This window comes from Phasianus colchicus, chromosome 31 (genome assembly GCF_987193195.1).
Source record: "Phasianus colchicus chromosome 31, bPhaCol1.hap1.1, whole genome shotgun sequence".
Classification (NCBI taxonomy): domain Eukaryota; kingdom Metazoa; phylum Chordata; class Aves; order Galliformes; family Phasianidae; genus Phasianus; species Phasianus colchicus.
In genome coordinates, this window is record NC_143466.1 from 1,644,343 (window position 1) to 1,671,608 (window position 27,266).

The 27,266-nt window shown below is 52.9% G+C and overlaps 4 protein-coding genes across 7 annotated transcripts; 3 read left to right on the forward strand and 1 right to left on the reverse strand.

Moving 5' to 3' along the window:
- The first annotated feature begins 3,984 nt into the window (after positions 1-3,984).
- On the forward strand, positions 3,985-7,111 carry LOC149914191 (uncharacterized). The gene is made up of 2 exons (XM_090127750.1): positions 3,985-6,875; positions 6,957-7,111. Exon 1 carries the CDS (start codon positions 5,100-5,102, stop codon positions 6,300-6,302), a length of 1,203 nt encoding a protein of 400 aa, XP_089983876.1. The 5' UTR covers positions 3,985-5,099; the 3' UTR covers positions 6,303-6,875; positions 6,957-7,111.
- Positions 7,112-9,554: 2,443 nt separating this feature from the next.
- On the forward strand, positions 9,555-12,537 carry LOC149914192 (leukocyte immunoglobulin-like receptor subfamily B member 3A). Of its 4 annotated transcripts, XM_090127843.1 has the most exons (6): positions 9,558-9,897; positions 9,971-10,006; positions 10,124-10,402; positions 10,885-11,019; positions 11,245-11,282; positions 11,835-12,537. In XM_090127843.1, the coding sequence occupies exons 1-6, from the start codon at positions 9,774-9,776 to the stop codon at positions 11,970-11,972; spliced, it is 750 nt and encodes a 249-aa protein (XP_089983969.1). In that variant the 5' UTR covers positions 9,558-9,773; the 3' UTR covers positions 11,973-12,537. The 4 variants fall into 4 exon arrangements, with proteins under 4 accessions (XP_089983971.1, XP_089983970.1, XP_089983969.1 ...); XM_090127845.1 differs by lacking the exon at positions 11,835-12,537 and having other exon boundaries at positions 9,555-9,897; positions 11,130-11,245; XM_090127842.1 differs by having other exon boundaries at positions 9,560-9,897; positions 10,885-11,282.
- Positions 12,538-14,474: 1,937 nt separating this feature from the next.
- LOC149914193 (osteoclast-associated immunoglobulin-like receptor) lies at positions 14,475-16,947 on the reverse strand. The gene is made up of 6 exons (XM_090127818.1): positions 16,739-16,947; positions 16,343-16,621; positions 15,951-16,262; positions 15,693-15,833; positions 15,555-15,592; positions 14,475-15,190 (listed from the first exon to the last, which is right to left on the reverse strand). The coding sequence occupies exons 1-6, from the start codon at positions 16,824-16,826 to the stop codon at positions 15,053-15,055; spliced, it is 996 nt and encodes a 331-aa protein (XP_089983944.1). The 5' UTR covers positions 16,827-16,947; the 3' UTR covers positions 14,475-15,052.
- A 3,723-nt stretch (positions 16,948-20,670) lies between these two features.
- Positions 20,671-25,417, forward strand: LOC149914194 (osteoclast-associated immunoglobulin-like receptor). Its single transcript, XM_090127512.1, has 4 exons — positions 20,671-20,752; positions 22,504-22,656; positions 22,774-23,052; positions 23,134-25,417. Exons 1-4 carry the CDS (start codon positions 20,671-20,673, stop codon positions 23,583-23,585), a joined length of 966 nt encoding a protein of 321 aa, XP_089983638.1. The 3' UTR covers positions 23,586-25,417.
- Positions 25,418-27,266: the final 1,849 nt, after the last annotated feature.

Here is a 27,266-nt window from a genome sequence, read left to right on the forward strand (position 1 = left end):
ATGGGGCTGTAGTGACATTGGAGGAAATTCAGCATTTCCTTAATGACCACAGACGTCTGCTGTGCTGTGGGAGGAAGTTTCAAATTCGAAGTAAATGTACTAAAATGGAGGTTCAGAGATGTGGGGCACAAATTGGAGTCCTGCTGCATAGATCACCCATAGATTTGGAGATGCACACCCTCATATGCACTCCAAAACCCCATCTCATTGCTCACCCCACAGATTTGGAGAGCCCACATCCTCCTACAGACATTCTGAACCCTTACCCATGCATTTCCCTATAGATGTGGGGTCGCGCAATCCCACAGCATAACCCCATGGGCCTACAACTCCAGTCCGTGCCTGGGCTGCACTGAATGCCTGGGTGAGCAACACAGATGGGGGTAGCTCCAAAAAAAAAACCTCTGATTTATTGTCATGGGAATGAGCACTGCTGCAGTGAGCACAGTGACACAGTCTGACAGAAAGCCTTCTCAGCAACAAAACCCCATTTCTCCGCACAGCTCCACCAGAGGTGGTGCATTTCCATCAGTGATGAACAAGGGCTGCATGTCACTCTTGTACCCACACCCCGCAGGTGGCACGGAGCAGATGGACAGGAACCTGGTGGTGGCAGTGGTGCGGGGCTGTGCTGCTGCCTTTGTCTTCATCCACGTCTTCATTGTGGTCTTCCTCCGCACTGCCCACAGACGCTGGATGTGGAGAGATGAGAGCCATGGTGGGGAATGGATTGCATTTCTTCCATCTCTTTATGGATCCCCCTATTGTCTTCAGCCTCCCCTTTGATCCCCTATACACACCCCAAATGTCCCTCGGTGCCCCCCACAGCACTCACATTTGTCCCCTCCAATGTTTGATGCAGATGCAACCCCAGAAGGCCAGAGGCCGTGTAGCTCCGGGTCAGTGTCTGTGTCAGCCAACCTCAAATTCCAATCCGTCCCTTGAGACCCCACACCCAACTCGGGAACCCCAGTCCCTGCCCATGGGGAACTCGCAAGACCCCCAGCCCCATATGTCTTGTCCCAAAATTAAGTTAATCCCCAAATCCAGTCTATGGAAGCATCCAATCTGAACCAGGGAGCTCCCCAAGATCCACATTTAAATTCCCAGACACCCTGGTGCTTACCAAGCCGCCAGACCCCACGCACACCCTCAAATTGAGTAATGAAGCCCAAAACACTCCCACAGTCTCCAGTGTCTGGCCCCTGGAGACCCCAAATCTCAGCCCCAAACTCACCCTCTTGGACACTCCCCCTGCATACTGACAACACGGATGTTCCCCCCAAGAAAACTGGGGACCCCCATAGTGACATTGCACTGTCCCCCTCTGTCCCCAGGTGCTGTGCAGTGACAGCGACTGTCTGACCTACATTGAGCTGCAAGCTGAGTCCCCCAGCAGTCGGCACCATGGTTCTCCTGCTGCCCCCCAAACCTCCACTATCTACGCTGATGTGCGTATTGGGGACCCCACAGATGTCCCCCATATGTGTGGTCAAGCACATGGATGTTGTGTGCACAGATGCATTAAACTGTGCACACTGCTGGTGTGCTGTGTGTGCTTACAGTCACGTGTACACTACATGCATGTACCACTGCATGTGTTCATGTGAATTACATGTGTGTACAGTGTCACATGTGCTCAATATATCAACAGGGAAGGGAAGGGAAGGGAAGGGAAGGGAAGGGAAGGGAAGGGAAGGGAAGGGAAGGGAAGGGAAGGGAAGGGAAGGGAAGGGAAGGGAAGGGAAGGGAAGGGAAGGGAAGGGAAGGGAAGGGAAGGGAAGGGAAGGGAAGGGAAGGGAAGGGAAGGGAAGGGAAGGGAAGGGAAGGGAAGGGAAGGGAAGGGAAGGGAAGGGAGACTTCTGTTCATGACATGGAGGAGCTAGGCCCTTCCCACCTTAACCTTCCTCCTCAGGAAGTCATCAGGCAGGAGAGATGGAGGATTTACTTGATTGAGATAAGGAGAAAACTGTTTTACTCAAAATGGTAAAGGAATGTGATATAACACAGTATAAAAGGAATCAAGAGGAATATATCACACCAAAGGGAAAGGGAAAATATCTCCTAACTGTGTGGTGAGTTTGGGCAGAGCAGAAAGCGAAGGAACGTCCTCCACTCACCATCTCACTGCCTTCCTGGAAACCACGTGGGAAGAAGGCTGGTAATTATTTCTCATTGTGAATTTCTTGCCTTACAAGGGGGGCAGAACGAACCTGTTCCCACTGATGTTACACCGAGTTGAGCAACCTGTTTTGCTGCCTTATCTTCAACAACAGGACATCTATTCAACTTTCTTATCTTCACTTGGCAACAAGTTTTGCAGCCTCCGCATTTCGTTCTTCAGCTTCCCTTGACGCAAACCTGCTGTTCTTCTGCTTGTATCTGCTCCAGGTCTGCAAAGGGTTCTTCTCACAGAGTGGAAAAGCTGATGGATCTGGTTGAAAGGTAATGAGATGGTAATCATGTATTAATTGCAAACGAGTACAAAAACTGTGCACTCTCTGCAAGCATATCGACCCCTCATGCAGATGGTTCTGCCAGCTGTGCGATGCTCTCTCTGCACCCAAGCACACCTTTGCCTCAACTTCCAGTTCAGCTTGCAAACTGCTTATCACCGCTCTCAGTGACTCAGTTCCTCATCCAGTTTGGTGCACAACACATCTATCTTCCTGCACTGCTCTCACTGCAGCACCTCCTACTCCACAAACAATGGCCTCGCCTTTACCAGGTCTCCGTCAGTGTCCTTTTGACATGTCCTGTATCCTCTCTGCACTCTTGATCAGGCTGAGCTCGTGTAGACATGAGCAGCTGCCAGGGAACTCAGACACGGTCCAAACAAGAATCCTTCCTTCTCAACTCAGATGATAGCCCTTCTGGATTCCTCTTGCTCTTTATTCAGGGCATTCTGCCCATGATGCCAAGTAAAATGTCCCGTCCCACTCGGTGAGTTGTGGGAAAGGTGAATCTTTGGAACCTCCCAGATATGGCACTGCTCTGTGAACCCAACTGTCCCTTTCTTCCACCTGGTTGGTGGAACTGCTATTGCCAGAGTTGATCAGCCAATTCCTCCACCACTTGCCCCTCTCCAAATTTCCAGGTTCTTACTGTCTGTGAGTTGCCATACGATGATGGTGAGTTGCCAATCAAACTTCCTCCACATTGGACACTGTCTGGATGTTGGGAGAACTGGTCATTGTTCAGGTCCCCATTCCATACCTCCTCCAGCACAGCTCATTCCCTCCCACACTGGATACCCCTTTCCATGCTGCCCACTTCCCTGGCTGACATGTGGCATCGTCCCTGTCAGGACAACTCTCCTTCACAGCTGACAGCAGTTGTGTCCAGAGAGGGAGAGCACTGTCATGTTTTCCATGACTTTGTCAGTGCCCCCTTCCCCAGAGAGGGATCCCAGCTGCCTGGCTTCCATGCCCACTAAATCCAGGCTGTGGGCCCCGTTATCCCAGCATGGCAGCAGCCAGGTGATGCTGTGCTCGCCTGGACAATGGCTGAAATCACCTAAAGAGGGTCAAGGTGGCCGAGCCCCCAATACTGGGGTTCCTGTGCTGGATTGGAGCTGAGTCCCTGTCCTGATGCAGGAAAGTGGTGCTTCGAAAACCCTGGTTCCAGCACCGGATGGTGATGTTTGTCCCGACCTCCACATGTTCCTCAGGGAAATGCTGCATGGAAGGTATTTGGATCTATGTATAAAGTGACGGCAGTGCTGGGACACGGCCCCACAGCACTATACCTCCTTTTTTGTACATTTACTCCTATTCTGGGACTCCCCGCCACCACACAGCTGACGTTTGCTGTTCAGGAAACACCAAACTTCCTCCAATGTCACCGCTGCCCTATAGGACACCTCCCTGAGGTCACTGCTCCTCTGTGCCTACCCCAAAGATCTATCGGGTGTTCCACAAAATATGCACCTCCCCCCCCCCCTTTTGTTTTTACTCCCCCCCAGAATGTGCCCTCACCCTCAAGTAGTGTCCCTTACCCTAGATGGTGTCCCCACCCCATCACAAAGGACAAAGGGCCTCTGCAGGGGTGGCCCCCAAATGCGGCCCCACCCTTGCCCACATAATCTATGGGGCGGGACCCAGCTCCCCACAGACACTGAGGTGAACAGAGGAGGTGAGCACACGTGGGGGTCCTGGTGGGCTGAGGGATGTGGGCTGTAATGGGGCAATGGGGAAAAATGGAGAGTCACGGGAGGGATATGGGGTCAGGGGACTATATGGCAGGATGTGGGGTTGTGGTTGTATGGGTTGGGCATACAAGATCACGGTGCTATATATCTTGATACAAGGCCACCAGGCTGGATATGGGGCAACCAGACAGGATATAGAGCTGTGGTGAGGGCTGTGGGGTCATAGGTCTATGGGGCAGGACATGGATTTGTGGAGTACAGGGAGGGTTTTGGAGAGGCATCCAGCTGCACGCTTAAAGACTGCCTCCTCCAGAAAAGAAAGGAGGGTAATAGTCATAGGAGACTCCCTTCTAGGAGGAACTGAAGGCCCAATATGTCGGCCTGCCCCCACCCGCAGGGAGGTGTGCTGCCTCCCTGGGGCCCGGGTCAGGGATATTTCTAGGAAACTTCCTAGTTTGATCCGCTCCTCTGATTATTATCCCTTATTGATAGTCCAGGCTGGCAGTGATGAGGTCACTGACGGAAGCCTGAGGACTACGAAAAATGACTTCAGGAGACTGGGGAGGTTAGTTGAAGGAGCAGGCGTACAGGTAGTATTTGCCTGTATTCCTACAGTGGCAGGGAAGGATTCTGAGACGTCCAGAAGAACACACCTTACAAACATGTGGCTGAAAGGCTGGTGCAAAAGCAAGAATTTTGGGTTCTTTGATCATGGGGAGGTCTACTTGGCACCTGGCCTGGGTTCGGCTGATGGGTCTCACCTGTCTCGAAGGGGGAAACGGATCCTTGCCCAAGAGCTGGCAGGACTTGTAGAGAGGGCTTTGAACTAGATAGGAAGCGGGTAGGGGATAAAACCAGGCCTGCTAGAGATGAGCCTGGGGGAGCGGCACTGGGATTAGGGACGAGGCGAGGGGCTCGGCTGAAGTGCTTCTACACCAATGCACGCAGCATGGGCAACAAACAAGAAGAGTTGGAAGCCATGGTGCGGCAGACAAGCTATGACCTAGTTGCCATTACGGAAACATGGTGGGACTGCTCCCATGACTGGAGTGCTGCAATGGATGGCTACAAGCTCTTCAGAAAGGATAGGCAAGGAAGAAGGGGTGGTGGTGTGGCTCTGTATGTTAGAGAGTGCTTTGATGTTACTGAGCTTGTGGCTGGGGATGATAAGGTTGAATCCCTATGGGTAAAGATCAGGGGAAGGGCTGACAAGGCAGACATCCTGGTGGGCGTCTGCTATAGACCTCCAAACCAGGATGAAGAGACAGATGAGGTGTTCTATGAGCAGCTGGCAGAAGCTGTGAGATCGCCAGCCCTTGTGCTCATGGGGGACTTCAACTTCCCTGACATATGCTGGGAATTCAACACAGCGCAGAAGAAGCAGTCTAGGAGGTTTCTGGAATGCAGAGAGGATAACTTCCTTATGCAGCTGGTCAGAGAGCCCACGAGAGGAACTGCCCCTCTAGACCTGCTGTTCACAAACAGGAGAGGTCTGGTGGGAGATGTGGAGGTTGGAGGCCATCTTGGACAGAGTGACCATGAAGTGATAGATTTCTCGATTCTTGGTGGAGCCTGGAGGGGGAACAGTAAAACTGCTACCTTGGACTTCAGGAGGGTGGACTTTGAAGTGTTCAAGGGACTAATAGGGGGAGTCCCCTGGCATTCAGTCTTAGCGAGTAAAGGGGTCCAAGAGAGCCGGTTGCTCTTCAAGAAGGAAGTCTTAAGGGCGCAGGAGCAGGCAGTCCCCCTGAGCTGCAAAATGAGCCGACGGGGAAGAAGACCGGCGTGGATGAATCGGGAGCTATTCTTGAGGCTCTGGGAGAAAAAGAGAATCTACCGCCTGTGGAAAGAGGGACAGGCAACTCAGAATGAATACAAGGAAGTCATTAAGATGTGTAGAGGTGAAATCAGAAAGGCTGTTGATGTGGTCGACCTAGGCTTCAGCAAGGCCTTTGACACTGTCTCCCACAGCATTCTCCTGCAGAAGCTGGCAGTCCATGGCTTGGATGGGTACGCTCTTGGCTGGGTAAGGAGCTGGCTGGAGGGCCGGGCTCAGGGAGTGGTGGTCAATGGAGTTAAATCCAGCTGGCGACCGGTCACGAGTGGTGTTCCCCAGGGGTCGGTGCTGGGGCCTGTCCCAGATCTTTCTTGATGACCTGGATGAGGGCATTGAGTGCACCCTCAGTAACTTTGCAGATGACACCAAATTGGCTGGAAGTGTGGATCTGCCTGGGGGTGGCGAGACCATTCAGAGGGATCTGGACAGGCTGGAGGGCTGGGCTGAGGCCAACGGGATGAGGTTCAACGAGACTAAATGCCAGGTCCTACACTTCGGCACAACAACCCCAGGCAACGCTACAGGCTTGGGGCGGAGTGGCTGGAGGACTGCATAGAGGAAATGGACCTGGGGGTGTTGGTTGATGCTCGGCTGAACATGAGCCAACAGTGTGCCCAGGTGGCCAAGAAGGCCAATGGCATCCTGGCTTGCATCAGAAAGTGTTGCCAGCAGGAGCAGAGAGGTGATGGTTCCCCTGTACTCAGCTCTGGTGAGGCCGCACCTCGAGTACTGTGGCCAGTTCTGGGCCCCTCACTGCAAGAAAGACATCGAGGCCCTGGAACGTGTTCAGAGGAGGGCAACAAAGCTGGTGAGGGGTGTGGAACGCAGGCCATATGAGGAAAGGCTGAAGGAGCTGGGAATGTTCAGCCTGGAGAAGAGGAGGCTCAGGTGAGACCTCATTGCTCTCTATAACTTCCTGAAGGGAGGTTGTAGTGAGCTGGGGATTGGCCTCTTGTCTCGTGTCATTAGTGATAGGACCAGAGGGAATGGTGTCAAGCTAAAGCAGGGGAGATTCAAGCTGGTGCTCCTACCACCCCCAAGGCTTATCTCTTTGTGCCCTCACCTCTTGGGGACAGCGTGAGACTGGAGGTGGCACCCACACCTTCACCCCCAGCTAGGTACCAGCCCCCATTTGGGTGCCTGCAGTGTCACCCACAGGTGGCAGTATCATCACATCCCTTCCCCATCGCGGTGATGCTGAGGATGAAGGCACCCAAATCCCTTCACCCCTCAGGTGCTGAGCTGGTGTCCCATGGGAACCTGGTGATTGCAGTGGTGAGGGGCTGTGCTGCTGTCCTCGTTTTTGCCCTTGGCATCTTCTTTGTCATCGATGCCTGCAGCCTCTGGATACAGAGAGATGAGAGTCCGGGTGCTGACGTGGGTGCTGGAAGACCCCATGTATGCCTCTCCACAAGGCATCTCATCTTTGGGGTGCACTGTGTGGGTTAGATACACATTCCCTATTTTGGGCTCCCTGATGCTCTCTTCCCCTCTCAATGATTCCCAGATCTTTTCAAACCCAACACCTTCAAGTCCCCACCAGAGCCCCCAAATGCTTCCCAATCCCACCAAATCCCCAAATGCTCATCTCTAACAACAGTACCCTTTCTTTGCCCTCAAATCCCTTAGCACTCTTTCATACATGCAAATCCTTCCTGATCCACCCCATATCCAACATCAGCGCTGTGGGATCCCCACATCTGTCCCAATTCACCCCTCTCCTACAGATCACCTTCAAGCCCCCTGACTCCCATTCTGTCCAACGTACATCTCCTATAGATTCCTTCATAGACCATTACCATCTCTGTTCTTTCTCTCTTCCTTGACTGTCTTATTAAACAGGTTTTTCTCTCAACCTCTGAGTTCCAGATTATTTGTCCTCTCATCTTCTCCCCCATCCCTCTAGGAGCAGTCAGTGAATGATGACAAATGCCTTTCTACATTTTCAGAACAGCCTTTCTCATCACTTGAGCAGATATAAGCAGAAGGACGTGATTACAAGCTCAAGAACTGAATGCAGAGGAGCCTCCTCCTAGTCAGCAGTCAAATCTTCAGTCCGTCTCAAAAAATCTCCATCCAGTCCCTAAACACTGTTCAGCTCCAAAACACCCTCACCACCCCAGTATCTACATCCAGCCCCAAAAAGTCTCCTCCACCCACAAAATCTCCACCCACTTCCCAAAATCTCCATCCCCCAGAAATTTCCAGCCACACAGAAATCTCCATTCACTCCCAAATTCTCTATCCAGCTCCACAACCTCCATCCAGACCACTAATACTTCGTGCATCCCCAAATAGCCATCCAGACCCCAAACACAAAATCTCCCTTCACCTCCAAACTCTCCATGCAGACCCCGAATCTCCACCTATCCTCAGATCTAAGCCTCCCTGGATTCTCAAGCCCCAAATGCCCCTCAGAACTCACTGGGACTCTCAAATCATAATGAGACACTCCAACACCCTACTTATGTCCCCAAAACTGAGACACCTTCGACTCCCAAGCCCACCCTCCCTGTTACCCAGTCTTACCCACAAGAATCCCAAATGCCCCAAATCTAACATCCCCAAATCCTTACCAGTGAGGCCCATATCATTCCCAATCTCACCAAATCCCTCAAGGATCAACTCTAACCCCCAAATCCTTCTTTATCATCCTCAAATCCCTTCTCACCCACTGGCACACAAAATCTCTCCCAAGTTTTAGCACTGGTTGGAAGGTGGTGAGCAGCTGCGCTGAGCATCGCTTGTTTTGTAAATCTATAAATATAATCACCTGTCATGGTTTTATGATTTTTGGTTACTGGCATTCCGCATCATAACTTCATGTGGCACACTGAGAGTGAAAGAGCTAATGCTCCAGTTCCATGGATCGTGGATAGTTCCAGACACCTGGTTCTCCAAAGAGAAGAAGAACTGCACACCACGCACCCCAGAGGACTTTGTGCTGTTCTGTTATCCGTTGTCCATTCAGAGAAAGAAAGAACTGTTGGCAGTTCATGAGCTGTCCTCTATTTCCCTTTCTGCTCCTCCCAGCAACGTGTGTGCTCCCTAGTCATCTCAACTTCAGCATTGGAGTAAGGCCTTTGGTTTTGGACACACTCCCATTCTATTTGATGTATTAGCTTCAATTTCAGTTATATTGTATTACACTGTACTGCAAATGTGTTACATTGCATACTGCTATCTTTTCTGTTAGTAAATTACCTCTTCTCCTGAGATTGTTGCTACTGTTCCATCTCCCAACCTTTTCCCCATTATTCCCTTTCCCCTTTCCCAGGGCATGGGTTCATGGCTCCCCCCACAACACCAGTGACAGAACCAGGCCAAACTGGCCTGTGTACCATGCATATTGCCATTACTATGATTTCTCTCTTCCTTTTCTGCCCTAGTAAATTGTTTTCTATTGCAACCCATGAGTTTTGCATTCTCTTGGTTGATTCTCACACAGTGCACCAAGAGTGGGGTCAGTGAGTGAAGGGCTGTGTGGTGCTGAGCTGCTGGCAGCTGACAGCACTGCAGTCCTTGTGGTACCAAAAGTGGGACCCAAAGGGTGCAGATCCCGACGCACCACTGAAGCCACGTGTGCTGTGTTTGGCATCCCAAGGGGAACACCACACGAGGCACGTGCTGACAGAACTTTGGGGACAGTCAGTGACACTTGAGGGGTGATCGCCTGCGTGGGACACACAAACAGGGTCTGTGTGCAATGCCCTGTGTGTGTCAGCCAATTGAGGACAAAGCATTGTCACCACAAATGGGGGAAATTTGTCACGAGGTGGTGACATCATGGCATCCTGTCCCCAAGGGGAAATGAGATTGCCTCTCCGGCCACTTCCTGACCCCACTGCAGTCTCTCTGTCCCAGAGCTGCTCCTGCCTCATGGCAACAATGGCGCTGGCCCTCATCCTGGGTGAGTGACAATGGGGACGTGGTGCCACGGGGGTTGGTGGCCAGGTATCTGACCAGGACCGTGTCCCTTGCAGGTTGGTGGCTGGTGGCAATGAGCAGAGCACGGCATTGTGAGTATGGGGACAGAGGAAGAATGGGGAGAGTGGGAGGGGAGTGTGTTCAGGGTGCCATCAGAGTTGCAGGGGAGGGTGTGCAGGGACAAGGCTGACTGCTGTCCCCTGTCCTAGTGCCCAGACCCTCCCTGTCGCTGCACCCCAGCCAGGAGGTGTCCCTGGGGGACACTGTCACCCTGCGCTGCCACCTGCCCCGAATGCGTGCCTGGGTCCAGCTCTGGTTGAATGGAACTCTCAGATCTGACAAGCAAAAAGACAAGGAGCAGGATACAGCTGAGTTCTCCTTTGCTGTCACAAACCTGGAAGATGCAGGGACATATCAGTGTCGGTACCAGGTGTCAGAGCCACTGTGGACATCAAATAGGAGTGAGCCCGTGGAGCTGGTGCTGACAGGTGAGGGCACTATGGACACCAGCTGGCCCTGGTGTCTTCTCCTCCCTGCATGCAAACCGCAGCTTCCCCCAACTCGGCATTTCCCTGAGCCCAGGGAACATGTGGCAATGGGGACTGATGTCACCACCCACCGCTGGAATGGGGGTCATGGTGGCACATTCCTCCTGCACACAGCTGAATGCTCGGACCCTATCCTGTGCCAGGATCCCACTGGGAATACTGTGGGTGGGGTACAGAAACCTTCACCCATTCAGGGGGGACTCTGGCCTCTGCCAGCACCAGTACAAAATCCTACAACCCCAAGGATCACACATTTGTGTCCTCACCCCTAGGGGGCAGCATGATGATGGAGGTGACACCCACACCTGCAACCCCAGTCGGGTCTGAGACCCCATTTGCACGCCCCCAGTGTCACCCATGGGTGGAACTGTCCCTGCATCCCTGCCCTGTGATGTTAACACCCAAACACTTGCACCCCACAGGTGCCCAGGGGCGGTCCCATGGGAACCTGGTGGTGGCGGTGGTGAGGGGCTGTGCTGCTGTCTTGGTCTTCAGCCTGGGCCTCTACTTTGTCCTCGATGCCCGCAGCCTCTGGACAAGGAGAGATAAGAGCCCTGGTGAGGAAGTGGTTAAACGGTTTCCATCCCTTAAAGATCCTCTCAAGTGCCCTGCCTCCTCTTTCTGTCCTCAGTTGAATTCCCCAAGTGCCCTTTTCCATTCCCTACAGATCCCCCCAGGTGTCCCCTACCTGTTCTTTGATCCCCTACAGATCTTTAAGGACCACCAAGTATTCCATCGAGACCACGTATCCTTCATCTTTCAACTTCCTCTTTTTGATGCAGTTGTCACCCCTGAAATGCTTAAGTCAATGTCAATCAAGGTAAGTGTCTGTGTCAGTGGACCCCAAGTCCCAGTTCACCCCTTGGGGCACACAGAGAACATCACTATGGAGACCCACACCCTTCCCATGAGGCCCACAGATGAACCCCAGCCTCATATGGCTTACTCTGACATTTATGTGCCCCACATCTATCCAGCTCATGGGAAATCCAAATCTGCATTGAGGAGAACCCTCAGCCCACAATCCTAAGTCTCCAGACCCACACAAGCCCTCCAAGCCTTAATCCCTCCCAGAACATACAGGCACATACAACTTGAGAAGAGCGGACCTAAATGCACCCACACAGAATCCCAATGACCCATGGGGAATATAAAAAAAAAAAAAGCCCCTCTATTCCCCCGGTCCGTAGGTACCCCAAGACCATAGCTGGACCCCAAATATCCCCCTTGCAGACCCCCCCGGTACCCCCGCAGAACTCCAGACTCACCCTCATGGTCACATCCCCCTCATACCTTCACCAGAGGCCAACCCTCAGCCCACCCATCTTGGGGAACCCCATGGTAGCACCCCACTCTCCTCCTGTATCTCCAGGTGCCCCCCAGGGACAGCGAGGATGTGACTTACGTCGAGATGCCAGCTGCCATCCCGTGCTCCCAGACTCCCAGTTCCCCCACCGCCAACCAACCCCCCGTTATCTACACCACAGTGAGCACTGAATTACCGTGCTGATGGGCCTCCCAGGTGCCTCATTTTTGGGGTGTGTGGAAGGGGACAGACCTCAAGTTCCCTGCTTGGGACTCCCTGATGTCCTCTTCTTATCTCAGACCAGCTGATCTCCCCAAATCTAACACTCCCAAATTCTCACTGGTGCATCCAAAATACTTCCCACTCACACCAAATCCCAAATGCTCATCTCTTACCCTAAAATCCTTCCTTATCCCCTCAAGTACCTTAACACTCCCTGAGACGTCCAAATCCTCTGCTGTCCTGTCCCAGACACCACCACCTGACACATTCCTGAGACACCCTTATCTGTGCCAGTCTTCCCTTCTTACGGAAGTCCCACAGAATGTCCTTTCCTCTCCTTCCATCTCCTACAGATTTCCTATAGATTCCATGTAGACCCCCCAAAATCCCTTGCCTCCCTTTCTGCCCTGGTTGTATCCTTGGTCTTTGGGTGTTGAGCAACTCCTTTGTGCATCACTTGCTTTGCAGAAGTATATACATCTATCTGATTAGCAGTACTGTTATTTCTCGCTTCCTTTTCTGTCTCAGTAAATAGATTTTATCTCCACCGATGAATTCTTCCTCATTTTCTCTGGTTCTCTCCCCAGACCCACTGGGAGGGGTCAGTGGGAATAAAAGCTGTGTGGTGCTGAGCTGCTGCTGTGTGACAGCACTGCACTCCTTGCAGTCCCTCCCTCCCTCCATGCACAGGACGTGACACTCACCTGGTGCAGCTGTCAGATCCCCTCAGTGTGGGAAGGTCTGGTTGTGACCTCCCAGCTCTACCCCAGGAAGGCTCCATGCCAGAGAGGTCCGAGCAGGGACAAGCCCTGGCTGCCTGGGAAATGCCGGTGTTTCAGCTCCCCTGTTCCCGAGGAGCTGAAAAGGTGCAGTGGCTGCCCTTCCCTCCTGAGAATTGGTTGGGCTCAGAACCACCCAGTGTGTGCTGTGTTGGGAGCAGCACTGCTGACAGCCCAGAAGGAGAGGCTCTGCATTCAACACCCTGCTGATGGAAGGCTGACATCCTGGCAGGAACCACGGACAGCCCTGCAGAGCCAATTCACTGCTGAACGGAATGCCACTCGGCGATGCTGTGTGGTGCTGTCAGAACCAGCAGATGAGGAAATCATTCTGTGGACTGAATTAGAATGACAGGAAGAAGGAGTGGACTCCTCTCCTCTCCTCTCCTCTCCTCTCCTCTCCTCTCCTCTCCTCTCCTCTCCTCTCCTCTCCTCTCCTCTCCTCTCCTCTCCTCTCCTCTCCTCTCCTCTCCTCTCCTCTCCTCTCCTCTCCTCTCCTCTCCTCTCCTCTCCTCTCCTCTCCTCTCCTCTCCTCTCCTCTCCTCTCCTCTCCTCTCCTCTCCTCCCCTCCCCTCCCCTCCCCTCCCCTCCCCTCCCCTCCCCTCCCCTCCCCTCCCCTCCCCTCCCCTCCCCTCCCCTCCCCACCCCTTCCCTCCCCTCCCCACAAAAAAATAATAATAAGCAAACACAACCCAAACTCTGCTTCTTAAACCCGCAGACCAGTGTGAGCATCAGTCAAGCTGTGTCCTGACAGATAAATAACCTTGGTGGTCATTAAAAACAAAACAGCAGGCATGTTTGGCCTGACCTCACAGCTGTGTCACTGTCCTTCAGCCCTGATGTCAGTGCTGGGTGCTGTGAAATTATCAAAGGATTTGCAACATCACTGTCAGCAAAACCTTGTGCCCAAGAGCTGCTTCTGCTGGAATGGAATAAAAGAAAGGTAAAACCTTCCAGCAATGGGAATCCTGGCACCCAAAGGACGGACAAAATACCCCAGAATTGCGAATCCTACCAAAAAAGGCAGGCAAAAATACTCTAGAATGGGTATTTTTAACACCAAATCCAGGATAAAACACCCCAGAAGCAGGAATTGGCCTTCGAATTGAGAATTAAGCCCTCCAGAAGCATAACTATAAAACTGTGCAGAAGAAGAAATCCTCCCCAAAAAGTAGCACAGACCTTTGTAGAAATAGGGATCCTGCCCCAAAAGGCAGGATGAAATATTCCAGACTGGGAATCTCCTTCCAGGAGAACAGGAGAAAACCATCCAGAAGTGGGAATCCTCTCTCAAACGCAGATAAAACCTGTCACAAATGACAATTTTCCCCAACAGTTGGGATAAATACATCCACAAGCGATAATTCTACCAGAAATTAGGGTAAAAATGTTTGGAAATGGCAAATCTTCCACCAAAGGTTGGTTGAAACTCTCCAGAATTGAGAATTATCCCCAAAAAAAGGAATAACAATTTTCAGAGGTAGAGGAAGGGAAAAACCTTCCAGAAATAGGAATCCTCCCTCATGAAGCAGAATCTAACACTTCAGAATCAGAACTCTCATCCAGGAAAGTGGGATAAAACGCTCCAGAAATGGGAATTATGTCCCAACTTCACTGTGGGCCGGGTGCTGGTTTGGGATGTGGAGCTGGAGATGCGCACATGGGAAGGGGACGTGTGTGTGCTGTAGGGACAGACGTGGCGCTGACGTGGGGCACATGGTAAGGACACACGGACACACGGAGGGCCTGGAGAGTGCAGGCACGGGGAGCACATGTGCACCGTCCCTCTCAGGGGGTTTGGAGGCAGGTGAATCTCTCTCTGTCTCCTGAGTCACACCTCTCCCAGCCAGCAGGGACAGATACTGCGATGGAGTCAGCCAAGGCTCAGAGCAGGAATACACGTCCATTTCCTGAGAGCTTCTCTTCAGAGCACTGCTTTGGAATGAAAAACTGTCCACAAAGTCTTGTTGCTCACCTCCCGCATTCTTTACCGGTCTCAGAAAACATGCTAAGGACACCCATGTGCAGCACTGTGCACATCTACTGGTGTACACGCGTGATGCTGCAGACACCAAGGAATGGAGTTAATCACGGAGTGCACATCTGGGTGTAACTGTTGTGCACATGTGACGGTGAACACATGTGACACACAGGAACACATGCAGTGATACATGCATGCAGTGCACACGTGACGGTAAGCACACACAACACACCTGCACTGTGCACGCTGGCAATACATGTGAGCACATAACACACACGTGTCTGTGCACACGTATGGAGGCATCAGTGATGCCTCCCAACTGCTACCTCGGCGTAGATAACAGAGGGCTGGGGGTCAGCGGGGGGGTTGAGGGGCGGAGTGCTGGGGGTCACAGCTTGCAGCTCCATGTAGGTCAGACCCTCGCTGTCACTGGAAGGCACCTGGGACACAGTGGGAAGGCAGAGTGTCAACCTGGGGGTCCCCAGTGTCCTTTGGGAGGGACACCGCGTGAGTGATGTTTGGGGTTCTTCCTACACAGTGTGAAAGTGGCCCATGGGATCTGAGGGGTATTTAAGTTTTGGAGGGGCCAGGGGAATCTGAGGGCTCAGATTTGGGTGTCTCCACAATGCGGATTTGGAGTTCCTCATGGTCTGGGTTTGGGGGCTGTCCTTAACATTAAGGCAAACCATATGAGGCTGTGGATCCCCTGGGATCCCCATGGACAGGGTTTGGGGCTGTGAATGGGATCAGGACATGTTCCAAGGGTCAGGCCGGAGTTTGGGGTTCCCTGACCTGGACACTTACCTGGAATTCCATGTCCTCAGGCCTTTCTGCAGGGGTGCCTGCATCAAAACAAGGAGGAGAATGGGATGGGGCTATGGGGGTAAGTGGAGACTTTGAGAGGATCAACTGAGAAATAAAGACGCTTAAACCCTTCCCCACCAGGGCACTCATCTCTCTGTATCCGACGTCTGCAGGCACCGAGGAGGAAGAAGACAACAAGGACGAGGATGAAGACAAAGGCAGCAGTGCAGCCCCCAGCCACTGCCACCATCAGCATCCCATGGGAACTGTCTGCAGCACCTGTGGGATCCGGGTGTTTGGGTTATCACATCCTCAACCACCACCTCTATAGGGACAGGAGGTGACACAGCCACTCATGGGTGGCACCAAGGGTACTCAAATGGGGTAGAGACCCACCCGGGTGTGCAGGTGTGGGTGTCACCTCCAGAGTCACGTTACTCCCAAGGGGTGAGGACAGAAAGGGGTGACCCCAGGGGCGGTAGGAGCACCTATAGGTGCCACTGTCAGCTGGGGTCACCCCAAAGATGGTGAAGGTGGCTGTGCCCACCACATTGGAGTCCTGGCGTTGGATGGGGGCTGAGTACCCATCCTTGTGCAGAAGGAAGGTGGCCCCATAGTCCTTGTTCCAGCACTGGATGGTGACATTGGTCCCCATCTCCACACATTCCTCAGGGCTCAGGGAAATGCTGGGTGGGGGGAAACTGCGATCTGCATGAGGGAAGGGACAGCAGTGGGACACGGTCCTGTTGGGAGCAAGCAGAGCCATCTGCTGTCCCCAGTGCCCTCACCTGTCAGCACCAGCTCCACAGGATCACTCTTCTCTGAATCCACTGCTGACCAAGGCAGCCGGTACTGACACCAATATCTACCTGCGTGCTCCCGATTTGTGTTCAAGAAGGAGAAGTCTGCAGTGTCCTGCTTCTTGTAATTGTAATTGCGGTATGTTTGATGCCCTTCCTGGTACAGCCGGACCCAGGCAGCCAGCTGGGGCAGGTGGCAACGCAGGGTGACATTTTCCCCCAGTGACACCCCCTGGCTGGGGTGCAGTGACAGGGAGGGTCGGAGCACTAGGACAGGGGACAGCAGTCAGCCTTGTCCCTGCACACCCCCCTGTGTACCTCTGCTGGCACCCTGACAATGCTCCCCTCCCTCTCTCCCCATGCTCCCCCCATCTCCATACTCACGATGCTGTGCTCTGCTCGCTGCCACCAGCCACCAACCTGCAATGGACACGGTTCTGGTTCCACACAGGGCCTCCAACCCCCTTGGCATCACATCCCCATTGTCACACACCGAGAATGAGGGCCAGTGCCATTGGTGTCATGAGGCAGGAGCAGCTTGGAGACAGTGAGACTGCAGTGGGGACAGGGAGTGGCGTTGGGCTGCTGCCAGTTCCTCTTTTGGACAGGATGGTGTGATGTTGCCAACTGATGTGGCAATCACAGCCCAAACGGGAAGTGGCACGTTGGGGTCCCCAGAAATGTTGTACACATGGAGCTGTGCAAATAGTCCCCGCTGGTTTGTCCTTTGCAGTTTGTCCGGGCTTGGGTGTCACACACAAAGTTCTGCCAGCACGTGGTCCTGCACTTTTCCCCCCATGGAATCCCAAACACAGGACATGGCTCCAAAGGGGTGTCCCCCATGGAATGTCACATGTGGTCCCCAACACATCCAGCTGGCTGTCCCTACGCACTTCAGGTACCACACTCCGTCCCCACTGTGCTTTCCTCCACCATCCCCACTGGGGGCAGTAGCAGGGACCTTTGGGGATGCAGTGGCACCACGCAGGCATAGGATGTGCTATGGGCACACAGGCACAGTGGAGCACACGTGTGGCACAGACATGGATCAACTCTAAGGAAATGTTTTGGCAGTAAGGAGTAAGAGTTTTGGCAGAGAAGGAGCACACGTGTTACACCAATGCGGTGCGTACCTTCTAAGGACACACTTGTGCATTGCTGTGGTCACACACAGGTTTACAGACATGATCTCACACACAGATACACAAAGGCAAGGCGTTACACAAGCAGTACATCTGTGTGTACATCTATGCAGTATATTTGCAAAACACAATTGTTCACCTCTACTCATTGATTCCCAACCCATCCCCGAGCTGCACCCGCTCACCCCATGCAGCTCTCCTCAGAGTTCCATTTCTCACCCGATGCCATATGGTGTGGGAGATGCCTTTGGCACTGCAGGTCAGCTGTCCTGGTTTGGTCCCCTCTCAGCTCCTGGTGCCCCCCAGCCCCTTGCTGGCAGCACAAGGCAAGAAGCTGAGAAACGGAACCACTCTCAGCTCTGTGCAGCACTGCTCAGCATCAGCTGAACCACCTCTGTGCCATCAGCATTGGTTTTCTGAAGCCAAAACTCACGGGACACAAGGAAGCAAATCAGCTTTATCCCAGCTGAAACCAGGACAATACCCCGCCATGTTCCATACAGCTTACATCAGGCTCAGGTCCCACTGTTTCCCATGCAGCCTAATTAACCACCATCTCCTATCCTGTGTTTCAGTACACATACACACACAGCATTTCCGCGGTCCCTTGGTCATCCCTGTGAAGTGTTGGTGGAGCTCATTGAGTCCATGGCTTTGGGCACCATCAGCAGCGCAGGGTGCGCTTGGTGGCTGTGACTCGTGGTGTTCACCAGGGGTCGGTGCTGGATCTGGTGCTGTTCAACATCTCCATCAGAGACCTGAACAAAGGGATGGAGTCCACCCTCAGCAGGTTTGCAGGTGGCACAAAGCTGGGAGGAGTGGCTGACACACCAGAGCTCCGTGCTGCCATTCTGCACCATTGGGTTGGGCTCTCTTGAGTGGTGTGCAGTGACTGGACGAGGGGCAGTGGGCACAAACTGGAGCTCAGGAAGTTGCATCAAATCATGAGGAAGAACTGCTATACTGTGTGGGAGACCGAGCACTGAAACAGGCTGCACAGGGAGGTGGTGGGTTCTCTTTCTCTGCAGGTAATTAAAAGCCACCCGGATGCTTTCCTGTGCAACCAACAGCAGGGAAACAAGTTGAGCAGAGAGGTTGGATTTGGTGAACTCCAGAGGTCACTTCCAACCCCACGCCTGTGGGACTCTGTGCTATGACCCGACTAAGAATCTGGGCTAACCACAAGGCCTGTGGCAGGGGTTGGATCAGCCAGTGTTTGATGGAGGGATTTAAAAATGTCCATCAACACTTGGCACTCCTGTGGAGCAGAGAGTGCCCGTGTGAGGAGTTCCCGCGGTGAGGGTCCTGCAGTGCCAGAGTGATGGCACTGCTGAGCACAAGGAGCACATGGCATCCATGGCCGCTGTCACACGAGCACACGCTGCAGACAAACGGGCAGAAGCATCCAGAATTGCAGGGCAGCCCTCAGAGGCGAGAAGCAGCGCCAGCGCAGTGAAGGGAACAGCCCTGAGAGCTGTGATGGATGGCACCGAGTGAAGGAACAGCTGAGCGCTGTGAGCAGCAGCTCTGAGGCTGCTGTACCGCTGAGAGCAGTTGTGTTGGAACACGCTCTGCTCACAGCTGTCGGGATCTCCACCCTTCGGGCCCCACATTGGCCACCAAAAGGATTGCGGTGCTGTCACCCAACAGCTACTCAGCAACACACAGCCCTTCCAGCACTGACCTTTCTCTTTGTGGTTTGCCAAGAGAATCAGACAAAAAAAAAAAAACAAAACACAATGGTTGAGACAAAATCTGTTTACTCAAACTGAAGAGGAGTAGAGAAATAATTGAGAAATTGAGAATTACCAGTAATGGTAATAACATTTTAATGCTTGCTTAATCAGAGATGCTCAACCCAACTGCCCACCACTCTCTGACCAATGCTCCAACTTGGGAAGGACTTGCAGTCCCAGTGGGTGTTAAGAGATTCGAGGAGTACAAGGAAGGATTGTGGGGTTAGAAGTGAGCATTTAGGTATGTGGTGTCATTGGGAAGTGTATGGGGTACAGTGGTGAAAATTTGGGGATTTTAGGCTGGGGGCATTTGGGATTCTGGTGGCTATGATTGGGAAACAGGGGACATGGGTTTGGGAGCCTGGAATTGCTTAGTTTCAGGGATCCGATGATGTTTTTGGGGTGTTTCCTTATGGTTTGAGTGTGCCCATGAGTTCTGTGGGTGTTAAGGACTAGGGGGTGTGGGGAGACCTAGATCTGGGGACTCAATAGGTGTGGTACTGGGGGTGCATTTTGTTTGTGGGTTTCACTATGGCCCATTGGACCGGGGGGCTGTGCAGGAGATCTGGGGATTCCCTGGTGCTTTGTTCTGGCTGCAGTCTATATAGGTGCTATATTCTCAAGGCTGGGGGTTCCTAAATGATCTGGGTGTGTGTAGGGCTGGAAGAGCACCAGAGGGGCTGGAGGATTACATCTGGAATTCCTCTCATATATCCCATGGGCTGGATTTGGGGATGCACATAAAGACTGAGTCAGCCATATGAAGCTGGAAATCCCTTGGGATCCACATGGACAGGGTTTGGGGTTCCAGGTAGGGTATGGGTGTTCTCCAGGGTCAGGTTGGGGTTAGGGTTTCCCTGACTCAAATACTGTCCTGGAAATGAATGGACTCAGCCTTCCCAGTGGAGGGGCACCTACATCAAAATGGGGAGGGAAATGGAATGGGGGTTATGGAGAACACCAAAGAGCACGAAGGGCATCAACAGCGCATGGAAGTGGAGGCAGGGGAAAGTTAAAGGGATTGACCCATGTGTACGGGATGGAAGATGAGGAAGGACACACCTGGAGGGAGGTGTAGAGATTGAAAAGAATGGAGGGAGATTGGAGGGTATATACGCTATCAGAGAGGAAGCGGAAAACAATTGGGTGTGATCTAAAGGTGCTTTATTGAGTGCCAAAGTGATCCAGCTGTCTTCCCAACCAGGGCTGTCATCTCTTCGTATCCAGAGGCTGCGGGTATCGAGGACAAAGTAGAGGCCAAGGCAAAGACGAGGGCAGCAGCACAGCCTCTCACCACTGCCACCACCAGGTTCCCATGGGACCTCCTCTCATCACCTGTGGGGTCCAGCAGTGTTCATGTCCCCATCCCCGGACATCACCTCCATGATGACGGGATGCAGAGACACTGCCAGAAATGAGAGACACAAGGGACACCGACATGGGGCCTCAGACCTACCTGGGGGTGCAGGTGCAGGTGTCACCTCCAGTGTCACGTTGTCCACAAGGGGAGAGAAAAGAAGGTAGAAGCCTCCAATGCAGTAGGAGCACCTATAGGTGCCAGAGTCGGATGGGGTCACCCCAAAGAAGGTGAAGGTGACTGTACCCCCAGCATCAGGGTTCTGGTGCAGGATGGGGGTCGAGTGCCCGTCCTTGTGCAGGAAGATGATACCCCCATACTCCTGGGCTTGTTTAGCTTGGAGAAGAGAAGGCTCTGGGGGGACCTCATTGTAGCCTTACAGCACTTGAAGGGAGCATATATACAGGAGGGTAAGAGCTGTTTAGGAGGATGGATAGTGATAGAACAAGGGGGAATGGTTATAAACTGAGACAGAGACCCTGCACATAGCTGGGGATTTAAACTCGATGTTCATTGTGGTCCTTTTCAGCCTAGCCCATTCTATGATTCTATGATTCTACGATAAGCAGACCCATGGCTTCTGCTAGATGTTTATCCCAGTGTCTGAATGTTCCACCGCCCATTGCTTTCAGCATGGTTCCCAGCAGTCCATTGCATCACCCGATTTTCCCATAAGCTGGTGCATGACAGGGATGTGACATACCCACTCAGTGTCACGGTCTTTGGCCCACGTGTTTAGGAGGGTGTTTTTAAAATGAGTTCCATTGTGTGACTCAGTTCTGTCTGGGGTTCCATGTCACTGTGCACACATGCTGGATGCAGGCGTGCAGCCCCTCCCATCCTGCCCAACGTAAGCAGGTAAGCTTCTATATTTATTAAATGATTACACGCATATTCATAATATTTCTAAGAAAAGGGGTGGTTATTACAATTACTTCAAGGTATTCATGACAATAGCCCACACCCATTCTACGCCCCGAACTCCACCCCTAATTCATGCTTCTACACATGCGTGGTGCCTCCTGGTGGTCATCCTGGTGCTCATGGGGATGAAGGCAGTCTATCTTCCTTGCAGTGTGCTTCTGACCCTGGTGTAGTTTGAGGAAGTATTCTGGCTTCAACTAACTCAGTTTCTAGGATGTGGCTCCTTGCACCAATCAGCAGGCTCTTTGGGTTACGGTTGAGGTCCCCCACATCTTTCCCATTCTTTGCGCTCAACTACTTTCACAACATAACAAATAAGCCCTTTCTTCACCCTTGCTCCTCATCCTCACTAAGCCCAACCCCTTCTCTACCTGTTCAGGGCACTCTCCACACACACTCACTCTCAGCTTCTCTCACACCCTGCCAGATTCTCCCTGCAGCTTGGCCGGCTCGGTGCTGCTGTACGGGGTCTCTTTGTGATCCTCCCGGTGGGTTCTTCATCCTCATGCTGATGTTCAGATGGAATGAGACGGAGAAGGCCAGGGGCAGATTTATCCTCATCTCTTGATGCTGATTGCTCACAACTCCCTCTCGTTCCCTCCCTGGGCTGTCGCACTCCTTCACCACATCCACCCCTCCAAGTCTGCAGCTGCAGTCTGCATTTGACGCTCTGTCACAGAAGCATCATGCAGATGGTTCTGCAAACTGCGCTGAGCTATCTCTGCTGCAACCACTGCTTTCCCTTGAATTATAGCTCAGATTGCAAACTCCTTATCACTCCTCTTAGTGACTCAGTTCCTCCCTCCCTTTGGCCCTTAACACATCAACCTTCCTGCGTTGCTATCAGAGCAGCATTTAAAGCTCCACAAAAAACACGCTCTGCTTTACAAGCTCTACATCTATGCTCCATTGCCAAGTCCTGGATCCGTGGATCTAGAAAGTGGATCTCCTGACACTCCGTGTCTCCACTGCAGACTCACTGTGCCTAAGGTGATCCTGCCTCATGGCACCAATGGTGCTGGCCCTCATCCTGGGTGAGTGACAGTGGGGACGTGGTGCCATGGGGGTTGGTGGCCCAGTGTGGGACCAGGACCGTGTCCCTTGCAGGTTGGTGGCTGGTGGCAGTGAGCAGGACACAGCAACGTGAGTATGGAGACAGGGGGAGAATGGGGAGAGAGGGAGGGGAGCGTGGTCAGGGGGCCGTCAGAGGGGCACAGGAGGGTGTGCGGGGAGAAGGCTGACTGCTGTCCCCTGTCCTAGTGCTCCGACCCTCCCTGTCGCTGCACCCCAGCCAGGGGATAGAAGTGGGGGACAATGTCACCCTGCGGTGCCACCTGCCCCAGCCAGCTGCCTGGGTCCAGCTCTGCCAGGAAGGAGGTTTCACCCCCTGCATGAAGAAGTACAACGTTCAGGACATGGCCGTGTTCTCCTTTGCTGTCACAAAGTGGGTGCACACAGGGACATACCGGTGCCAGTACCGGGTGTCAGAGCCAGCAGAGACATCAGAGAGGAGTGACCCCGTGGAGCTGGTGCTGACAGGTGAGGGCACTGGGGTCCGTGGGAGGCCGTGAGCTGTCCTCACAGGCCCAAGTCCTATCCATTTTCTCTCCCATCGTGCAGATCACTGCTTCCCGCCACCTGGCATTTCCATGAGCCCCAAGGAACGTGTGGGCATGGGGACCAACATCACCATCCGATGCAGCAACATGTACCAAGGGGCCACCTTCCTGCACAAGGACGGGCACTCAGTCCCTATCCAGCAGCAGGACCCTGATGGTGGGGGCACGGCCACCTTCACCCTCGTTGGGGTGACTCCAGCTGACAACGGCACCTATAGGTGCTCCTACCACCCCAAGGGCTTCCCCTTTCTGTCCTCTCCCCTTGGGGACAGCGTGGCACTGGAGGTGACACCCACACCTCCAATGGCAGAGTCCCATGGGAACCTGGTGGTGGCAGTGCTGAGGGTCTGTGCTGCTGCCCTCATCTTCTGCCTTGGCGTCTTCTTTGTCCTCAATGCCCGTAACCTCTGGATACGGAGAGATGGGAGCCCTGCTGGGGAAAAGGTTAAATAGATTTCATCTCTGATTCGGATTCCATATGTTTTCTACCTGTGCTTTGCTCCCGTATACACACCCTCAACTCTCCTCCACCTCCTCTTCTAACCTCTATAAACCCACATTGCTCTCCCCTGCTGCCAGTTCCATCTCCTATTAATCCCCACTCCACCTACCTCGGGACATCCCAGTAACTCCCACCCAGCTCCACTCTCCATTTGGATGCAGATGCCCACTCCCAAATGCCTGAGGCCATGCAGTTCCAGGTCAGTGTCTGGGTCGAGGGACCCTCCATCCCAACCTGCCCCCTCAGATCCCATACCAGAACCTTAATACCTGCTGATGTGGACCCTAACGGACCCTCAGTTCATATGGTTACCCTATTAAGTGCACCTTCCAATAAGAACTGAGATTTATGGAACTGAAAATCTACATCTTGGGGACCCCACAAATGCTAATCTTCACTAAAAAAGTCCCAAGGAGACATCAAACCTTGCAATGGGACTCCAAAACTACATCTGTAGAGAACCCCAATTTCTGATCCATGAGAAACCAAATCTGTGCTACCCAAAGACCTCCAAATCCTGCACCCTGAATACCTCCAAACAGATTAAAGGGACTGCCAAAAAACCACCCTTGGGGATCCCCATTTGATGAATCCCAAATACACATACAACAACCCCCCCGGAACTCATCTTTTAGGACACCCACCCAAACTTTTTACACCTTGTGTGTCTCCCTCTCAACCAGATTGAGGACCCCCATGGTGGCTCCCCACTCTTCCTTTTGTAGCTCAGGTGCCCCTCAGAGACAGGAAGGGTCTGACATATATCGAGCTGTGACCCCCAAACCCCATTATCTGCATCGAGGTGGCTGCTGGGGAACTCTGCTGATGCCTCCCACAGTGCTTCATTGTTACGGTGCACTGAGGGGAACAGATGCCACATCTCCTGCTTGGGGCTCTATGGAGCTCTGTTCTCCCTGCAGACTCCACAAATCCCCTAATTCTATCACTCTCCGATTCTCACTGGTGCACCACAAATACTTCCCAATCACTCAAAATCCCCTTTTGCTCATCTCTTGCCTCAACCCCCTCCTGATCTCCCCCAGATATTCTAACACACACACGCACCCTACATTCTCACTGGTGAATCCCAAATTCCTTCCCAATCCCACCAAGTCCTTAAGTGCTCATCCCTAACCCCATAATCTTTCATTATCCCCCCTCCAATAACTTAACATTTTATGAGATCCCCAAATCCACCTCAAAACCCCACCACCATTCCTTTAGAAACCCAAATTCTTCCCACTCCACACCACAACCCCACCACCTGCCTTGTGAGACCTTCACAACTGTGCCAATCCAGCCCTCCCCTATACACCCCCCAAAGTTTCCCCTGCCCCACATTCCATCCCCTACACATCACCAGTAGCCCCCCCAAGTGCCCCCTGCCTCCCCTGCTGTCCTGGTTTGAGAGTAGGATGGTGGGTGGTGAGCAATTGTCTCGTGTAACATTTCCATGCTTAATATTATCATTGCTGTTATTTCTGTCTTGCTTTTTGGTCTTAGTAAATGATTTTGATCTCAATCCAGGAGTTCTTCATTTGTTCTTCCTATTTCCAATCTCCCCTTCCCTATTAGCAGTGTGAGCCCCATGAGGCTCCAGCCCTCTGCTCATCTTGGTGGCCATCCTCTGGATGTGCTCCTGCAGTGCAATGTCCTTCTTGTGCTGGGGAGCCCAGATTGGAGGCAGTATTGCAGGTGGGGTCTGACGAGAGCAGAGCAGAGGGGCAGAATCACCTCAGCTGGTCACGCTGTTCTTGATGCAGCCCAATGTGCCGCCCTCTGAGTTAGAGACCACAGAGAGCTTTGCTCTCCTTCCATAGTCAGGAGGACTCCCAGTCCTCAGTAGGCCTAGTGCTAGTACCACTCGTTCAGGAGATTCTCCACACACATTTGGACTCAGTTTCTCTAGCAAGATTCCTTCCTGCTTGATGGCAAGGGGGTCTGTTTTGTGGTCATCCCCAGAGGTTGCCCATCCTCATAGTGATATTCTGTTTTAATGGAAGGGTGAATGTGAGGGGCGGCTTTATCATCACGTCTTGCTTTTATATCTCCCATTTCCTGCCATGGGCAGTCACAGGCTACTTCCAGCAACACACTCCTGTTCCATCCCTGGGCTGCCACACTCACTCACCACATCCTCCCCCTCCAGGTCAGCAGCTGCTATCTGTAACTGATGCTCTCTCACAGAAGCCTCATGCAGATGGTTCTGCCAGCTGTGCAGTGCTATCTCTGCACCCAAGCACACCTTTGGCTCAACTTCCAGTTCAGCTGGCAAACTCCTTATCAGCTCTCTTAGTGACACAGCAATGGTCTGACAGATGTTGAGCTGCAAGCTGCAAACCTTCTGCCCCAGACACACAGTGCCTCCAGTGCCCCCCAGCACCTCTTTTTCGACTCCAGGGTGAGTTCTTGAGGAGCCCCGCTGATGGCCCCTTCCCCCACCTGTGCCTCATTAGTATGGTACAGAGTTAAATGACCCCAGATCACTTTCTTGGGACTCCCTGGTGTTCTGTTCCAACACCCATTCCCCATATTCTCTCAAATCCAACACCCCTAAATCCCCACTGCTGTACTCCTAACACTTCCCAGCCCAACCAATTCACGGAACACTCCTCCCCAACATCACAATCCTTCCTTATGTCACTAGAGCACCTAAACATCCTCTGTGAACACCAAATCCCAAAGTCCTTCCCTTAATTTATTACAACCCCATTAGATACCCACTGGCTGTTTGGCATCCCATGGAGGACACCATGCAAGGACACACACTGGCAGTCTTTTTGAAAAGCATGAGACACAGGAGGAGTGACAGCATGTGTGGGGCATCCCACTGGTTTCCGTGTGTGCCACCACAACATGGGAACCACAAAAAACACACCAGGAGGTGACGTCATGGCTTCCTGTCCCAGAAGGGGAAAAGAGAGTGAATCTCCAGGCACAGCCTGTCCCCACTGCAGTCTCGCTGTCCCCAAGCTGCTCCTGCTTCATGGCACCAATGGTGCTGGCCCTCATCCTGGGTGAGTGACAGTGGGGACATGGTGCCATGGGGGTTGGTGGCCAGATTCTCACAGCTCCTCGTCCCGATGCCTCTTGAACACTGCCAGAGGTGGCGACTCCACCACCTCCCTTGGCAGCCGTTCCAGTGCCTGACCACTCTCTGAGAGAAGAAGTTCTTCCTTAAGTCTAAACTAAACCTCTACTGATACAACTTGCAGCCATTTCCCCGCGTCCTGTTCATTGCCTGGGAGAAGAGGCAAAACCCTCCTCACCACAACCTCCCTTCAGGAAGTATAGAGTGCAGTGAGGTCTCCCGTGAGCCTCCTCTTCTCCAAACTGAACAATCCCAGCTCCCTCAGCCGCTCCTCATAAGACTTGTGCTCCAGACCCCTCACCAGTTTCGTTGCCCTTCTCTGGACACGCTCCAGGGTCTCAATGTCTTTTTTGTAGTGAGGGGCCCAAAACTGAACACAGCACTCAAGGTGTGGCCTCACCAGAGCTGAGTACAGGGCGATGATCACCTCCCTGCTCCTGCTGGCCACACTATTTCTAATGCAGGCCAGGATGGTGCTGGCCCTCTTGGCCACCTGGGCACACTGTTGGCTCATGTTCAGCCCAGCATCAACCAACACCCC

What these genes read in the sequence shown, in the direction of transcription:
- LOC149914191 (XM_090127750.1), top strand. Translation starts at nt 5,100, where the DNA reads ATGGGCAACAAACAAGAAGAGTTGGAAGCCATGGTGCGGCAGACAAGC.
- LOC149914192 (XM_090127842.1), top strand. Translation starts at nt 9,774, where the DNA reads ATGGCATCCTGTCCCCAAGGGGAAATGAGATTGCCTCTCCGGCCACTT. An exon ending in GGCGCTGGCCCTCATCCTGG is followed by an intron (nt 9,898 to 9,970) that starts GTGAGTGACAAT and finishes TGTCCCTTGCAG; the next exon opens with GTTGGTGGCTGGTGGCAATG. An exon ending in TTAAGTCAATGTCAATCAAG is followed by an intron (nt 11,283 to 11,834) that starts GTAAGTGTCTGT and finishes CTGTATCTCCAG; the next exon opens with GTGCCCCCCAGGGACAGCGA.
- LOC149914193 (XM_090127818.1), bottom strand. Translation starts at nt 16,826, where the DNA reads ATGCCAAGGGGGTTGGAGGCCCTGTGTGGAACCAGAACCGTGTCCATT. An exon ending in TGTGGAGCTGGTGCTGACAG is followed by an intron (nt 16,263 to 16,342) that starts GTGAGGGCACTG and finishes TCCCTCATGCAG; the next exon opens with ATCGCAGTTTCCCCCCACCC. An exon ending in ACAGAGAGATGAGTGCCCTG is followed by an intron (nt 15,593 to 15,692) that starts GTGGGGAAGGGT and finishes GTTTTGATGCAG; the next exon opens with GCACCCCTGCAGAAAGGCCT.
- LOC149914194 (XM_090127512.1), top strand. Translation starts at nt 20,671, where the DNA reads ATGGGGCCTCAGACCTACCTGGGGGTGCAGGTGCAGGTGTCACCTCCA. An exon ending in ACAAGGGGAGAGAAAAGAAG is followed by an intron (nt 20,753 to 22,503) that starts GTAGAAGCCTCC and finishes ACTGTGCCTAAG; the next exon opens with GTGATCCTGCCTCATGGCAC. An exon ending in AGTGAGCAGGACACAGCAAC is followed by an intron (nt 22,657 to 22,773) that starts GTGAGTATGGAG and finishes CCCCTGTCCTAG; the next exon opens with TGCTCCGACCCTCCCTGTCG.